Source organism: Podarcis tiliguerta (assembly GCF_965153285.1).
Source record: "Podarcis tiliguerta genome assembly, chromosome: 4".
NCBI classification, from domain to species: domain Eukaryota; kingdom Metazoa; phylum Chordata; class Lepidosauria; order Squamata; family Lacertidae; genus Podarcis; species Podarcis tiliguerta.
The window spans coordinates 61,948,349-61,966,898 of NC_139537.1; the positions used below are offsets into that span (position 1 = coordinate 61,948,349).

At 38.5% G+C, this 18,550-nt stretch overlaps 1 protein-coding gene across 10 annotated transcripts in view; it reads right to left on the reverse strand.

Annotated features, from left to right (window-relative positions):
* The window catches only part of CNKSR2 (connector enhancer of kinase suppressor of Ras 2), a 262,387-nt gene that overhangs the window by 38,080 nt on the left and 205,757 nt on the right, over positions 1 to 18,550 (reverse strand). For 2 of the 10 annotated variants that reach the window (XM_083439392.1, XM_083439385.1), the window contains one exon: positions 1,914 to 4,628. The exons of the other annotated variants lie outside the window; for them this stretch is intronic. In XM_083439392.1, coding sequence (XP_083295518.1) covers positions 4,624 to 4,628 — 5 coding nt within the window. In that variant the 3' untranslated portion in view covers positions 1,914 to 4,623. Of the gene's footprint in view, positions 1 to 1,913; positions 4,629 to 18,550 lie in introns of those variants that run through there. 10 annotated transcript variants of the gene reach the window in all.

Consider the following 18,550-nt stretch of genomic DNA (forward strand, 5'->3'; position numbering starts at 1 on the left):
TATTCTCCAATTTCAGGAAGAAAAAATGAAAGATGCAATGAATAATATTTGCTTATCAGATTGTAAGTTATTGCATTTCAGAACAACCGTCCCTTAAGCTACCTTAATGGAGATTATGTCATGTGCAATCGGTTGAAGGGTTTGAGGTAAGACCTGGTTAACAACCATTTTAAAGCATCATTAAAGGCTTTCAGTATGGAAAGGCACAGTCTGATTGACACTACACTGAGCCTTCATCATTTCAAAGGAAAGAAACAACTAAGCAAGCTTCTTACCTGAAGGTCATAAGAGGTAGCTATTGACAGAAAGTACAAAGAAAAGAGAAAAATAATAAAAATAAAATCAACAGAAAATTAGCAGAAAACAAATATGCTTCAAAATAATGTATGTGCAATGGCAAACATTAATAAACCTACCCTAACTCATTTGGTTTAAGCACTATACAACAAATAGATCAGCTTGTTTATTTCATGCATTTTTCGGTGGTGAGCAAAGCAGTTACAGTCGTAGGGAAAAGAACTCAAGTAATTTTAAAAAAATCACTACCACATTTCGATGGCAGAATAGTTTTTAGTTTTCATTATTTCAGGGATCAGGTAATACAATACTACTCTGATACTTAATTCTGATAGAATCAGAACCACGGTAAGCAATTAATAGCTTGGGGCTTTGTTTCGTTTTTTGTTTCACCTTATGGGAAATCAGTTTTGAAGGGGATAATCCTGTTCTTATGGAAAAGCCTACAACAAGTGACACATAATTATTGTTCTTTTAGCAAAATATCTGTGGTGTGAAATGTGGTTATCATATATGAGGCTGTACTAAAGGTTAAATGACAAATGGTGGAGGTGGCTGCTCTTAGTTACATTAGTCAAGTCAAATTTGAGTAACACCTGTCTGCCAAGGTTTTTAGGACAAGTATTCAACTATGAATACAGTACAGGTATGCTCAGCACACACTCTTTACTCATATCACAAATGTAATATATATACCATATTTGATCGTAATGTTTTGTTCTGTAATCACAGAAAGCTTGTGTTCACAGAACAGGCCTTTTCAACGTGAGAGCAATTCTCTTTCTGTGAACAAAATCTCCTTCTGTTCATGGATCAGAAGTGATCCACAGCAACAGATGTATCACCATGGCAACTACAGTACATAGATTTAACCATGAAAGCACTGTGTAAGGAGGCCAACAAATGTGCACTCCTAATCTATGTACTTTTACACTGATTAGCCCAATAGTGCAATATCTTCGCGAACTCTATAGAGGCCTTAAATTACTAAGCACCACACAGTTCTCCTCCAAGTGCCAACACAGGCTCAGTTATGCTTCCAGGACTACCACCATGGTAGTTAGGTTTCTTACTTTATAGCAGATAGATGTCCCATCTGAAAGCAATCAATGCAGCACGATGCTCTTCCATGTAGTTTTGAATTATGCATCTGTTTTTAGAGGCAGGGCATACTTTTACTGAGGGCAATAGCTACTGATAACCAACCAACTTCATTGCTTTACAATGAAACCAAATGTGCCGCATGCTGCTTTGCATCAATGAGTTTAGTGGGTTATTTCCACAGGAATGAATAACTTGAGTGATATGCTGGATATATTGTGTGTATAGCCTTTCCTGTTGCTTTTCATAGTGAGGTATAACCCTTGCGAAAAAAATCCTCAGCATACTTATAACTTGAGTTTGTAACATCAGAAATGGTATGAGAAAGCAATAAAGAAATATGCCCATTCTGAATCATTCGGTGAATGTCCAGGTTCATCACAAGAAAAGGCCTTAAGGAAAAAAAGGCAAAGCAGAACCACTGAAATATCTGTGTCCAAGGAAGAAAGTAGAAAGCAATTCACCTCTTTTTTACTTTGTTAAAAAAACCCTGTTTGCATTAAGAAAAAAATAACTGGAATTTTACAAACTTTATTTTTAGTAGTACAGAGAAGCTTTACAAAGATATGTGCAATTAATGTCTTGGACAGCTAACTGCTGTCATGAATATCCCTGCAAAATGGAAATGGTCATTCAATACACTATTTTGGGACAGAAACGTCCATGCTGAAATTTGAATGCACAATGGTGCCAGAGTATCAGCTCCTTTCAGCCTTAGGCGAAGTGTTACATATGAGCCATCACTGAAAACTGATAATGGAAGATACTTTAAATTCTAATCTCAGCTTTTAGCTCCCTGATTCATTTCTAAAACATTTCATTTCTGTCTAATTACAGAATTTAATGATAAACTGTAAAGGTTTCAAGCCAATCCAGCTAGGTTTGAGTGATAAATCTTCTGGCTTGCAAATCTTTATGCACTAAGAAGTAGTTTATCAACCCTAAAAAATAGACCCTCTATAAAAAACTGAAGGCTGCTTTTGCTAAGCATCAAAACAGCAGTGAATTACAGTAAATTTCTTAGAACATATGATTAATTAAAAAAACGCAGGGAGATTGTATCTTTAGTCGACCGACACAACAGCCCATAAACAGCTAAATCCAGTCAAAGTTAAGCACTTCAAATCCCATTGATTTCAATGGTATTTAGGCCTGCACTTAACTCCTGTATGTAATCAGCAGGACTAAAGTGATTATATTTGAATGAAGTGTGTCCAAAGATTATTGTTTAACTTTCTAAACATCAGCTAATAATCAACATATTTTGATAAAACAAGAACATTAGATCTGCGCTCATAAAAATAGTGGAAGCTGAATTTATAGTCAAATCTTGACAGACCTATGCCAGGTCAAATAACCTTGTTTAAAAATTACATGCATTTTCTACTGGTCTGCCTACAGAATACAGGTTTTTATTATTATTATTATTATTATTCAAGCATATTAAAGCTTCTAGAGTTTTCTTACTGCTGTCAAGCAGTTGCTGTGTATTATTTCCTTATGAAAAAATTGCAACACCTTTATAAAAAGGGAAATATATGCATTTGTATATAAATAACTCTATATATTTTATTGGTATTAACATAATGCAATACCATACATGGACCTGACAGAAATAAAACATTTCAAAATACATCTTAAAATTCTCTCTCCATAATTAGTATGAAATATCAAGAATTTAGCATTGACATTACAGTACACCCTTAGCCAAAAATAGAAAGAAAACCCACATCCAATCACAGAGATACAGGCAAAAAATGATCCATAGGAGACCCAAAACATAATGATAGACAATATCTGAATCTACTTAGGGAGACATTCCATCGAAATCTTGGCCCCTCCAAATTGCCTCCTAGGGATCCTGAAGGATTTACAGAGAATACCTTATGTCTATGCTGCAAGGCAACATCACTCACATTTAAATCCTAGAAGGTAAGGAGAAATTGAAGATTTCTATCTGCAGTTTGAAACACACCAAAGTGAGGCATTATATTCACTGTCATAAAATCAGTATTTGTGCACCATCAGATAAATCATTATAAACTGCTTAACAAATTCTGTTGCAATCCTAAGCACACTTACTTGAAAACAAGGATTAAGCTACACATGACAGTATTTAAACCCAGGTCTGCTTCAATCACATATTAAGGGTGGAGTTGAGTTTGTGATTTTTAGGCCAACTGAACCTTCCACGTGTACACTGCTAATAACCACCTTAAAGCCTCTCCCCAGTCCTTTTCTTCTCCACATTGAGCTCACTTCTGGAATTGGAGCTCAGCTTAGAATAAAATGTCCTGTGGGGCAAACTGCAGGAAGATACAGCACATGGAGGAAAGGGTCACCAGTCCCCAGAGGCATACAACCTTTGTGTTAAAAAAGGAATCTGTTCACATCCTTTGTGGACATTTTTGGTAGAGATGTGGATTTAAATAAATGGTTCTGCTACCATCATGTGTAGTTTGAGCCTAAATCCCACTGAAATTAATAGGATTTGCTCCTAAGTAAACACAGTTAGAATTCGGCTTTAGGTCTTGCAACAGTCTGTGCACACTTGGACTTGACAGAATACATTGAATGAGTATTATACAGCAAGTTATCTTCCTTCACTACTGTGAAATACACTAAGAATGGTATTAGCTTTTGCCACTTTGGATGAATGGAAGTAACTGAAGTTTCCAAAATATTTCCAAAATATGATTTTATAGTTACCACAGCTGATCCCTCTTTCCTTCCTTGAAGACTGCAGAACACACCTGAGTATCATCATAGCCCTTCCCCTGCCATCACCCTTTCCCCCTTCTGTTTCTCCCAAGTTGGTGAGCAGTATTTTCTGCAACTGTATTCCATGTAGCCTGGGTCTGATATTGTGCCTAATCCCTCTGTAGAAAGGATGCATTCTTCAAAATAAAAGCAATAGATCTGGCAACAGGTTTGCCCTTTGTAAGACTTTCCTGGAGGCCCCTTACCCAGGCATTTGGTTGTCTATGTTTTAAAGTCAGTTCTTTCTTAAAAACATCAGTTATTCAAGAAGAATTGATTGGCTTTCAGAATGCAGGACATTAGAGGTTGCTTGCAAGAGGCTGAAGATGAGTCTCCGTCGTGCCAATTCTCTCCGATCTAAATTCTCTAACCAATAGTTTATCAATCTCTGAGTCCAATCGGTTCAGTGCCAAGAGAAGTGGATCCGAGTTGGCATGGGGAGGTTCTATCAACTCTCGCAGTGCTTTAGCCTAATACGATAAAGCAGTGATACAATATGGTGAAAGAACTGTGATGGGCTGTTATTATTATATCATATTAGAATTGCATTAGTAATACAATCATGCAATCTTGATAAAGAGAGAAAGCATATATGGCAAGATTTTCATATGATGTTAGCTCCACAGTGCTCTTTTTTTATTTGCATGCATACATGCGCAAGAAAAAAAAACCCCATAGTACTTATTCTGGTATCAGACTTTAGAAGTCTTGGTCTCTGATGAAAGAAAGAAAATTAGTAGGATGCAGTTCTAGATTTTTCAATTTAAATTAAAATGGTGACAGTAATTATAAAACCAAACTAAACAAAAATGATAAGCAACATATATTTAGTTTTAATCTAATTATCAACTAGGATTTTCCTATTTAATATGCATTACAAAAATTACGTACTAAGAAAATGGGAAACATTGATTTAGACTGAAAAACCTAACCTTCTCAACATGTTTGTGTTTTTGTTTTAAAAAACACACACACATATTAATTTCTGTAATAAAAAAATGATACTGAAAATCGAAGCCTTGTTTATGTTTACACCTTTAGCAGCATATCCAGTATGATTGTATGATTGTTCTAACTAAAAACAACATGAATGTTTAAAAAATCTTCATACTTGATGAGTCCTATGCCTGACTGAGTTGGCACGCTTATGTAGAAATTTAAAGGAACACTAAGTACATTCTAGAAACACACATACATTCATATATGTACATAAGATGCATCTATCTATCTATCCACGTGCATATGACTGTAATTTAATCAACAGATATGGGAGCTCATATATACATAGAGCCTACCCACGAGCTGCCCTCCCTGATAAGGTAGGGTTTGTATCTAATTAACAAAAAATTAGGTTACTGTAGATTGTGGTTACAATAAGGGGGGGGGGGTATTGCGTTGTTGCTTTTATTTTGATTATATATTTTGTGGTTTTATATTTTTATTTAGTTCTGTGAACCGCCCTGAGATCTCTGGGCATAGGGCAGTATATAAATTCAATAAAATAAAAAAATAAAAACAAGCACCCATTGGTTAAGTCTAAACAGAATTTAGAGCTTTTACTTACTCCTAAGTAAATCGGGTTAGAGAAATTCAGCCTAAGCCCAGATCCAATCCTATGTCTCTCTATTCACTATATTCACACGATTCCTAACTGTACAAAATTATTATAATGTCCCTCTTGTGAAACCACTGGTTTGACTTAGCTTGTGATTTAAGTTTGCTCCTCATTAATGATAAAAGCCGCAGAGGAGCAAAGTGGCTGTGAGTCTTCACTCTGGGAGTTTGAACATTTATGCAATCCTGGAAAGCCATAGTTTGGCTTACTGTGTCATGTGAAGCAGATCACAATTCTTATATGCTTGGCAAATCATCTGCACTTCTCAGCGTTATCTGTAAAACAAATGAACTCTAAAGCCTCAAAACAACTTTGCTATTATATTAAGAGCCCAGTGTATTTCCATCTCATTTCAAATTTCCTGTTTTATATTAAATATGGGTATCAAAGAAAAGCCTTCAATAGAGAATAGGATTCCAGGCATTCCATTCTTTTTGCAAAATATAAGAATGCTTAGGGTGCCAATTTTATATTGGTTAATTGTGTCACCTTCAGGTTCCAAATAAAAACTTTTCCAATATGTTATCAAAGATCTGCAATCTATCCTGGGAGATGGCCCTTTCCTCTCACTAGGGTCAGTTTAGGCCTATCCTTTCACACAGCCCCATCAATCTGAAGCAGCTACAGCAATGAACCATCAGGGGGAAAACTTTTAAGCAAACCCTGGTGCCAACTTTGGTCCCCTTGCTACTCTAGCAACACCATCTAGAACCCTGACAATTTCAGGCATTCCACCAAGAGGTTATTCGCCTGCACATCTTCTAACCTGATGTATGCTGCCCTCTGCCAATAATTCCCTTTCACCATTTACACAAGCCAAAACATGCAAGAGAATAAAGGCAGACAAAATCAGGCATAAATTTATGCCCAGGGTTGCAAACAACAAGTGATAAAAATAAAAATAGATAAAAAACTATTCCTATACAGGTGCAGATTGAATACACTTGAGAACTAATAGGAAGCATTTCAGTTTTCCAGGACATTCTGTAACAGACAAAGTCACCAAACTCCCAGGAAAAAAGGTTAAAAATTTCAACATGAAGCTGCTGGATTATAATTCACTAGCACATTTTACATAGTGGAAGTTGGCATGCATATATATATATATGTCCTAGCTCACCAAAGAAACTGATTATCCCTGTTGATCTGGCTATGCCAATCATCACCCTGGCACTAATCAGAGAAGCAGGTCATTAAACTGAAAAAGACTGACTAGATTCTGTGTTCATATGTACTCTGCATGGTGCTGATACACCTGCTGCTATCATATCTTGCATTGCCTGTCACTCTTTTTTCCAGTACTTTGGAAATAACATTTGGCTCCCTTACCTCTGAACTCTCTCTCTGTCTCTCTCTCTCTGTCTCTCTCTCTGTGTGTGTACACATACACATACTGTAAGTACTCAATTAAGTGACCACGCCTGTGGCAAAGTGGGTCTAGCTCACAAAAGCTTGTGTCACAGTGCGTTAGTCTACTATAAAAATATGGCTACCCTTCAGAAATTTGTATTTCCCTGCCTTAGGGTCCATCCACACTTCACAAAAGTTTGTGTTTTATCCATTGCAGATTTGTCTCATCTCAAGTTTAGTCTGGGCTTCTAGGTCCCCACCAATGCATTTTACACTGATCTTTTTAACTGCGAATTCCTTGAAACATGTCCATTCCACTGTTCCACTTTTCTCCTTGTCCCCACCCTTTTCTCTGTCCCTGCATCACAGCAGAGCCACACATCAGGGGCGGAGGAAGGGGGACGGTCTGCTTCCGGTGTCACCACTGAGGGGGGTTACAACATGGCGGGCAGCACTCACCATGGGGCCTGCAGGCTCTGCATTGCCCCAAACAGACTGCCCACTAATGGCACTGGAAAGGGAAGCTGCTTTCATGCTCACTTGCAAACACATATAATCGATTGCAATCCAATGAGCACAAAAGGCAGACACATTTTTAAAAAGCGTGGGGCAGAGAACCAGAGGTGCACAGAAGGGGTGGAGGTGAAAGAGGACCACCCACACAATGCACCACAAGGGAAAGTGCACATTTTTCTGTTCAGGAGCTAAAAAAGGGATCAGATTGGAAGGGGAATAAATTTCTATTCAGGTTTTAAGAGGTTTTGCATTTGGTCTGATAAAGGTCGGGGTATAAATGGAAAGCTTTCAGATCAGTACTATTGATCCTATGCAAATTCCAATAAGTGCAGGACAACTGGAAATGTGGACAGGCCCTTAATGTTTTTGCTATTCAAAAACTCCAAGAATCCAAGAATCAGAAACAGGATATGTCAAATAAGCACCTGTTAGAACCAATTCAATGCATCTTCTCTGAAGTTTATTTTGTTCAGGGGCCAAACACAGCAGAGAATTATTTAGAGCAACAACTGGTTCCTTGTCAGATGACGAAAGCAAAGTATTTGAAGAATGATGCTAGGATTGCTGGTCTTGATTACAGCAAAGGTTAAGCAAGGTAAATACTATCAGATGCAGACAGAAACAATGACAAATCTTGTGTCACATGAAAGACTAACAAATTTATTATGGCGCCAACTTATGTGGACCAGTTCCCATAATAAATTTTTGCCTCAGTATTTCAAACCCTGGTTTGATCTAGCTTCAGAAGGCTTCAAATGACACTATGTGAGGGTGGAGGTGCAGGACTCAGGGTCAATGGTTGAAAGCCTAGTAACAATATGTGCTGGTAAGGTTTCTTGGACTGTGATGGACCAGGTATCTCAGGCTACACAGGTGGTATTGGTATGAGGCAGTCAATGGAAAAGGATAAGGAGAGCAATGAGTCCTAGTGAGAGATTCCCTGGTAGGACCAGCAGACTTTGAAAGGTGAGTAGTACAAATCCCTTTCTCCTGTAACAAGCACTGTTTTAGGAACACAACACACAGAGGGAAGGAAGGAGAAAACACAGCACCTGCATAGGGGGCTACACAGAACATATGCAACACTCCTGGGACACAGGTTCAAGATCTACCAACTGCAAGGAAGACTCTTTTGCCTATGAGCCAGAAAAGAGGGCCAAGACAAGAAAGAAGGGCAGTCTCAGGCACACACAGTGAAAGCAGCAGCCTCCACTGAGTCACAGTAGGTCACTTTGGTATGGACCAGGGAAGTCACTTCGGTGCTGCTAACACAGCAGTTTGACTTCACCCCTAGAGACAGACAAATGCCAACAACTCACAGTTAAAATGATGGTTTCATATTTGTTCATTCTATTTGCATCAGTAAATTCAGAACCCATTCAACAGAATTTCAAACAGATAAAATGTTACTGCTTTCAGATTTTGATGAGAATTACATTTGTGCTAGTGTTCTTACATAAGCATGACTATATTAAATATTCTACAAGCCACTGATTTCAGTCCTTTTATTGCTGTGTAAACTGGAAAGAAAACTCTGATTTCAGCCTATTAGGAAAGCATCTCGGTACTAAACACATAATATGCTGCACTCACCAGTGTAATTAGAGAAAATCAGAACTATACAGGGATTTCATTAGGACGCTGGCTCTTATTACAGAAGTCAAGTGATGCAAATGCTATGAGATCTCTAGTGCATTACAGCTTTGCTTAAAGATAGAAACAACCAACAGCTTTGCTATCGTTTCAGTCTTTCCATATGTGAACAAGAATGGGTTTGTTATTTTTTAATGTGAAACTCTTCTAGTTGCATAACCAAGTAAATAAACAAAGGAACAGAAAAGCAAAACAAACAAACTAGGGAACACACTTTATTCTTATTTTTGTAAATCTGTTCACTGCGGCAAAAAATGACCTTTTGTGCTTTATTCTATAAACACAATTCTTCTCATAATTGTAATTCTGAGGCTCCTGAACCTTCTAAAACCTTGTTCTTTCTCTAAAGATTTCCCTGCTTGACCTGCCTCCTCTTGCCTCTTCCATTTCATGTACAATCTTAAACTGTGGGGGAAGTCTATGATGATTGATGTTATGAAAATTCTGCACATGGCTTAGCAAGTTTGTAGGCACTTAACAACAATCATTTTGCACCTTCTGTGGTCCATTTTCCCCATTTCAAGTGCCACTTTCCTTCCTCTGATACATTCTCTCTAATCAACTGCCTGTTTGGTGCTTTCTGCAAGCTAGGTGCCCAGTATAGGCAAGAACGAGAGCCCCCTCTATTTGACAGGTGCACGAGATAAGCTCATCCAGACATCCTTTGGGCTTTAAAGTTCCGTATCTAAGCGTGTGTGTGTGTGTGTGTGTGTGTGTGTGTGTGTGTGTGTTTTCTGGCACTTTCCCTGGTACAACAGTGTTTCAACGCTGAATTGGAGCAAACAGCAATTGGGTTTTCAGTGAATAGTCATGTACTGCGATTCAGAGGTAAAATGAAGGTTTTTCCTGGGACAAACAAAAAACACTCAAGACACAGAGCTTTGAAGCATGGACCTATGCCCAGAAAGCACAATGCAAAAGGAAGTCTGTACAAGCTCTATATAGTTAATCTTAATCTTAAATCAAAAGACTAGCTTCTTGAAAACATGTTTGGCATCAGAAGTTTCCTAATCCTGCCTGAAGGCCTTTTAAAATACACCATGCTGACAGCTATTCAACTCCTAAGGTTTGGGACTGATTAGGCAATGCCTTCCATATGCTACATCAATATAAGTATCTGTTAAATCTTGTCAGGGAACTGCCATTGGCTCAGGGGCGAGAGGGGAAAAGCCGGATGGATTACAGAGAGCCCCCAAAGATCGTGGGAAGCAGCACCTCCTCAGCGGAGGAGAGTAACCACACCTCCAGTGGAGAGGAGCTTCAGGGCTCGGAGGAGGCGAGGCAGTGCCAGGACACCCTGCCTGAGCAAAGCGGGGAGGAGAGAGGTCCTCCGTTACCTACGCCTTCCCTGCATAGTAGACTTCCGCGCCGAGAGGGGAGACATAGATTGGGCGTCAAGAAACTACTCTGCTGGGGAAGGTTTAAGGACCGCCCACTCACAGATTCTGCCAGTGAATGAGCGAGCCACGGAATCGTGGCGCTCTGCATAGTGAAGGGTTTTTGGCACCAATAACGAGGCTTTACAGCCGACCAGAGAAGCATTTGCCTGATTGCTCTCGAGTAACCCCTTGATATCCTTACAAATGTAAATATAAGATATTATTATTTTATTTATTATTACTCTATATCCCATTCATTCTCCAGGGAGCTGAAAGTGGCCTACATACCCATCTCCCCATTTTATCCTCACAGAAAACCCTGTGAGCTAAGTTAGGCTGAGAAGTATGTCTGGCCCAAGGTCACCTGGTGAGCTTCACAAATGAGTGTGGATTTGAACTCCGGTCTCCCAGGTCCCAATCCAGCACGCCAATCCCTACACCACTAACCTGATTGTTTTAAAATTAAAAAAGGAAGAGCATTTAGACAGCACAGTGCTACCACAGCAAATAATTCAGAATTCAGAGTGTGTGTGCCAGAATCTGAACAATCCCACTTTAAGCTGCTGATCTCAGATCTCAATTGTGTGGGTAGATACCCGTCGCCTTGGTGATGAGAAAGTCTGTGGGAAGGACAGGAAGGAGAATATTTCATAGCTCACTGCAGAAACTGGCAGGGTGAAGTGTTGCCTCTGAATTCGGCAATGATAAAGCCTGAAACCCATCAACTGCTGCTACCTAATCACAAGTTGCCACAGCAACATAGATAGGAAACAAGGGATGCTTTTCATAATAACATTAAGGGATGAAAATGCTCAAACTTGAGTATTGATGTGACCAAAAAACAACTACAAAATATCTACCTTCCCCAACTTCATTTCTTGCACCTAGGTCACTTTAGAGAAAACAGCTTTGCTGCGATGGACAAATGTCAACACTACGTGCTGAATCTATTATGTGCCAAATTTTGAATCACAACTGAATATGAATTGCAAGAATATATTTCTTTGATGACAAAGATGATAACCATGAAGCACTGTTTGCTTGCAGAAAACTCTTGCGGTGAATTCTCCTGATTCATTTCCTGCCCCCAAATAATTATGGTAAATTTAACAGATCACGATTCATGGAAGTTCTTAAAACTATTTCAGAAGTGTGAGTGAGGCAGGTAACAACCAAGGAAAGAGGCTTTTCTGTAGTAGAATCTGCTCCCTAGACAAGTTCACCTGTATTACATTTTAGCTGGCAGGTTAAGACCTTAATTTTATTTCCCTGTGCTTGTAGCAGTGACTGGTTTATCTGTCAATAACTTTTATATGGCCTGTGCTACTTGCTGTTTTATCTGGTATGTTTATTCAAAGACTAAGCCTTGTGTTCTTGTAGCCCTACTTTGGCCACCGGAATAAGACCCTTTTGCATCCTTTTGATACTATGGATGTGTAATAGACCCTTTGTTGATATTAAAAGGAGAGGAATGTTTATATTGAGCGTGTGTCCTCCCTCCCAAACTTGGTAAGTTAGAACTAGCACCTTGAATGTATTTCAGATGCTAATAAGCAGCCAGTGCAGTTGCTGAAAAAAGGTAACTGACTATGTCCTTGTTACCCTATTACTGTTAGAAGGCATGGGTATGACTTCTATCCAGTTCTAAATTCTGAACATTCATCAAAGGCAGGGCCATATATTTGTTTTTAAATTTTAATAACCCACCTTTCTTCCACCATGGTACTCAAGGTGGCATAAATGTGGTTCCCAAGTGGTCACTGTTCCAGACTATGATCAGATCTGCTTAGCTTAAGCAAGGTGGTGGCCTCATGTACCTTCAGATAATACAATGAGACTAAATAAAATATATTAAGTTATGATTTTCAAAATAAATCAGATGGAAGGTTTTTATAGGGAAAAACCTTTAGCTATGGTTCTATGTTATCACTGAGGCTCTGAAATGGCCAATCCTCAAAGTTAGAAAAAAAAAGTGAATAGCTTGAAAGGCCTCTTTCAGTCTATGAAGGGCTGCTGATATGGATTCCAATGCAGGTAACAAAAAAACAAACAAAAAAAAATCATTGGCACTATTAGTAGCAAAACTCACTCCAGGGGCATTCCAGTGTACCTTATCAAAAGGGAAGGCTAAACCCTAGATTGTTCAACCAATTTTCATGAAGCTAGTCAGGCACTGCTTCCAAATACTGCTTAAATACAGAGATTGACGCACCTGGATCTGTGAAAAAGGTAAGTGCAGCTTGTTGTTATTATTGTTATTTATTGAATTTATATACCGCCCTATACCCGGAGGTCTCAGTGCGGTTCACAGAATATCATCATTATGCTACTGATGTTGCACTTAATCGAGTGTCTTGAGAGGTTCCATACGCACATGAAATAGTATATATGAAATCTTTAGGGGATATCTATCACAGAATGTCTCCACAGCCATGCTCTAGTCTAGTGTTATTTCTCTCCACTTTATTTAAATTGTGCCTCTTCTCCTGCAAAATGTTTCCTACCTACATGCTGTATTGCACAGATGGGTGGATATCTCAAGCTGTCAGTGTTGTTGCTTGCTTACATTAAACCTACAAAAGTAATACTTACCTCTCACAAGTATATCCCTAGTTTTAATCATACAAAGCCAGGACATATACCAGCTCCAATTATAATTTGCTGTTATAGAATACATATAGCCTGTACACTTTGTAAGCATCATGCTTGCCAGCAAAGACTTAAATGTCTCTAACCTTGTCTGTATCTTAATTTTAAAAGCTTATTGATTCACTAATCCTTATGGTATTAACTTTAACACTTGATATTGATGATTTAAAAATAGCTCTTCTTGCTTCACTACTTCACTGATACTGCTGTCAAAAATGTAAGATTTGGTTTTGTGACAGCTTTCCTAGGACAGCTGGGAGCTGTTCAGAAGCTCATCAAAATATATTCCATGTTTCTGTGAGCTACATACTAAAATAGTCCTATAGCTCCATGAAAAATTGGTGAAAGCAGTTCATCATTTCCATACCCTCCAACATTTCAAAGAGGAAAGGAGAAACATTATTGTTTATGAGTACCTAGACTGGGCCAAAAACAGGCCCAGGGGAAGGCTGTGTTATAACAATGGTGAGTTGTGAGGTGTGATCTACCAGGTTATACTCTACAAACACAAAGGGCATAAGAGACAGGAAATGCCATTAAGACAGGACATTAACTGTGTGACTGAAACATTTTAAAATGTTAATAGCAGCTGCAGAGCCCCTAATCATATTGAGGATCATAGCACAAAGGGAGGGGGTTAACCCTGTTCGTTTACACCATGGTTTCAATTAAAATTGGTCCCCCAAAGCTGCTTGATTCCACTGGCAGCGTGGAGTGGTACCAATGGGAATTAAGTAAGCAAACTTAGCTATTAAAAGTACCAAAAATATGTTGGCTTTGAATGCAAAATGCCACTCTTTTCAAAAAAGAAATCTATTCATCTCTGAAAAAACTGATGGAGGCATACCCTGGCAGAGTGTACTCATTAAACAATGTTTTTGACAGACTAAGGAAGGAGACGTTGAGCAGAAGCCCTAAATTAGTAGTGAAGATACTGCAGGCTGATCACCTCTGAAGATATAATGTTTTCATAAACCTAATTCTGAATTCAACAGCAACTTAGGGTAAACATGCTGCTTTTCATTTTATTAGGTCAGTAATTCCCACACTGTGTGGAAAGAAACTTCAGTGTACTGTGAGAACCGAATTACCGTATTTTTTGCTCTATAACACGCACCCAACCATAACATGCCCGTAGTTTTTAGAGGAGGAAAATACGTAGGCATGCCACCCGTAGGCATTCCCTCCATAACACGCACAGACATTTCCCCTTACTTTTTAGGAGGATAAAAGTGAGTGTTATGGTGCAAAAAATACCGTAAATCAATTCAAGTTCCCCCTGAACTCAAAATACCCACTTAGTGAAGAGACAGTTCACTGCATCTATGCATAATTCGCATCCCCAGATTCAGTAACTTGTGCAGAATCAAGGAGGGATGGCCTCCTCTGAGGGTGGGTAATTCTTTCTCTTACTGCTAAGGCTACAATTCTATTCACATTTAATGGAGGAGCCTCACTGAACCCAGTGGGAGCTGCTTCTGAATAGACATGCATGTGATGGTGCTGCAAAAGTAGTAAGAGTTTCAAAGTGGCATAGGTACACTTTCAATTCAGAAAGGAGTGTGCTGAAATATGGCATATGACATATGGTACACATACAGCAGGCATTGTCCGTAAGATTTATAGACTCTTATAGTAAATGCATACCTTCCTATGGACCTGCATTGAGCTAGCACATATGCTTTGCTCTGTTGTTTAATATTAATAAATATATAATAAAATAATATTATTATTAGGAACAGATGTCAAGCTTTCATTGAGTTTCTAAGTTAAAAAAGAAACTTTGCATTTCAACAAGAGGCACCATAAATGTTTAAGTTGCTGAAAGATGATGGACAAAGCAATCCCAACTGGCAACAGAGAGCTGCAGTGTGGCAAAGTTACCACCATATTCAAGCCCTTGTTGGCTTTTCGTCATACTTCAGCATATGGCTAATATAGATGGCAGAGAATATAGGACATACTACAGCAGGCATGGAGGCTGAATGCAGTCCTCCTGTGTGCCCCTTGGCTTTCTCCCTAGATCACTCCTTGTACTGTGATATGGTATGTTCCTTGCAAGGGTGGAGTCAGGTGTGTGTAGAAACCTCTTAGATATGCAAGAATCACATTCATTGCTCCTCTTACATTTATCTTCATCATTGCATCAACCACTTTTTCCTTTTCACTTCAGGACATGGGAATGTAACCCTCTGGCTGAAAAATGCTCCTCATCCCTCTACCATAAGGTATTCACGAAATGAGAAGTAACATACAGTTCTTTCAACTAGAAGACTTTTTTTTGTACAGAACTTCGTACTAGAAGAGCATATTCATTACCAATCATAGTTGTCAACTTTCACATTTGAAAATACGGGATCAGCAGCCTCACCTGTCCTGGGGACAGTCTATGGGATATCTAACAATCCGGGATAGCAGCGGGAAACAGCGCTGGAATACGGGAATTTCCCACACAAAAAAGGGAAGGTTGACAGCTATGTTACCAATGTATCAAAACACTTAACTCCCAAAATGAAAATATTTATGCTTAAAAAAAAAGTCTGTAGTTTAGCCAGATATTATCTCAGAGGAAAGGTGTCTTGCTTCAAAACACTTTAGATAGCAACTTTTTCAGATGAATATAGTAATTACATAGGGTTGTAGCTGAAACACAAAAGAGTAACATGGTTTAAGTGACACAAAGAATGTCATACAAAGCTTGTTTCTGCAACCACTACTGAAAGAATATGCTTCAGGGAATGAAGCAAGCTCTTCATTTAGTTATTGTAGGACTGGTAGGAAATCAATAATAGAAAACAACAGAGTAATTCATAATGAAAAACACCACAAATTACAACAAATCTACTATGGTATCTCTAATAAAAAAAATTAGAATGCTCAAAGAGGAGTTGTCTTTTCATTGCAAGCAAAAACAAAGAAAAACAAAACAAAGAACTGGCAATGTATTTTCCCCATAATTTTTATTAAAAGTTTTTCATCATACAATAAAATAAATCAACAACAAACTAATCTAAATAAAAAGAGAAAACAAAAAAGGAAGAGTTAAGTAAATACAAAGGTATCTTAATCCTTGCTTCACACAGATGGGGATGTACCTTCCCAGCTCTCACTTGGGAGCATCCCTTTCTTCTCCCAGCCTCCCATCCTGGGAGAGCTTCCCCTACCTGACTCTCACATGGGGTCCTTCACCAGCCAGCCAACACCTTCATGTGTATACAATCCCTTCTGTGACCCAGAGTATAGGACACCAGAAACAAAGCAAGAAGAAACAGAAGGGAAAAAAGCAAGATAAAAATAATAAGAGGCTGAAAAAAGAAAATAAAAAGAGAAATAAAAAGGGCTTCAATTTCTCCATCTGTCAGTTTTATATATATAAAGATTATTCTTCACTCCAGAAAGGTATCCAGCTTTTCCTCCTTCTGCTAGGCAATATTATCCCAGGCTTCAGATCCAGACATCTCAAGTCCATTCCTTTTCCCTTGCTTACACAAACTCTAAAAGAGGTTCTCCAGTTATTATCATTGATAAATGTCAAGAATAGTCTTCTTCCTGTCCAGCACAATAACTTTACCTTCAATGTTGAGAAGCAATAAATCCTTCATCTTTATTCATACAGGAGTCTCTTTCCTGTAATCAAGAGTTATTCATTCATTAATTCACACCCAGTTCCATATCTTCCAATTTCCTGTTCGTTGTGGTTTTCCATCCTAATTTATAAAAAACCCCAGTACTTCCATTTTCTCTTCTTCCATTCCACTCTCCTATTCTGGCAGTCATTTATCAATATTATTTTCAAAGGTTCAGTGTCTTCTTTAACCTCATCTTTCACTGGTCTATTTTCATTCACCCTTTTAGCCATCTCAGCTCTGATCTCAAATTTTAATTGCTCATCCAGTAATCGCTGCATGATGCCAACAGTCAATGGGGTGTCCAACAGTGTTTTTGCCATACAGTGTTTGTATGGCACTCTCCACCTTAAAGTCTTACTGTCTCTGCCGTAACAGCTTGACTCTCACATCTCCTTATCTCCAGACAGCATTCTTTTCCCACAGAGGTATAAATAAAACTAGTTTCAGTTTGCAGCCAGTACTTTCATCAAAGGGATGGAAGGTTAAGAATAAAATAAAAATTTCTAACAGTTGAAATGTTCCTTAGCCACTTAAAAATTTTCTTAGTCGTAAACTATTAAAACATTCTTTCTGTTTTGCTTTCAGCCTTTCAATGATCATCTCTTCATAAGTCTGTTCACATTCCAGATGCAAATTTCAACAAGCGGAGAGATCACTTCAGTTATAATTTATAACAGTCTCAAAAGTAATTAAAGAAAGGGAGGTTTTGCCCACTTTATGCCCTCAGGACTGACCCTCAGGACTATTATGTTGTGTTTCAACACGATTGAAATTCCTCTGTTCTAGGCCACTCTCTTCTCAGAGAGAATGTAATAACCAAGATTTATGCCTTTCACTATCATTAATCACCAAATAATTATCTCTGTCGACAGACTGTTGACAAACGAAATCTGGTCCGCAATTTTCCTCTCCAGAAGTCAAAAGAGCTAACAATGTACTGATAAATATTTTGCCTACCCGGTAATTTAAATCAGTTTAAATCAAACCCCTACCTTGCTTGCCTTTTTGGCCTTCTAACCACATGCATCCCACACTGTCAACAGCACATAGACCCCATGTCAACAATAATCAAATTGGAGTATCAGAAATAGTGTTGGAACTGGATTATAAGTGAAACCAAAATTATAATGAAAGAAAATTTGGGAAATCAAATTAAGTGACTAACCTTTGAAAGCAGCAAAAGCAGTAACAAAGACTGACGAACTAGGAAGAAAACCTGGAGTGGACCCAAAGTGACGCTTATTGGTCAGTTGGGTCTGCCCCGTGGGGAACTCCAGCCCATGCCTGCCCACCATTGGCCAATCTGCGAGCAGGCTGGAATCCACCCAGGCGATGCTCCCAGGTTGCAGACATGGCTGTGGCCAGGCCACAACACCACCTGACAGTGGAAGGATTTGTATTGGAGCTTTAAATGTAACCAAGCATAAAATACATGTTTTATACAGTTCATCTTTAGACTTTTATTTCTTATGTTTGGTTCTGTTAAGAACACATGGAGTGATCATGTCTGGTTATACTGGGTACATGTTTTTTAAACAAATGAAGGTGACTTATAAAAAACATGTTGGCTGTTAAAGAACAGAAAATTCTTTCCCAGTTGT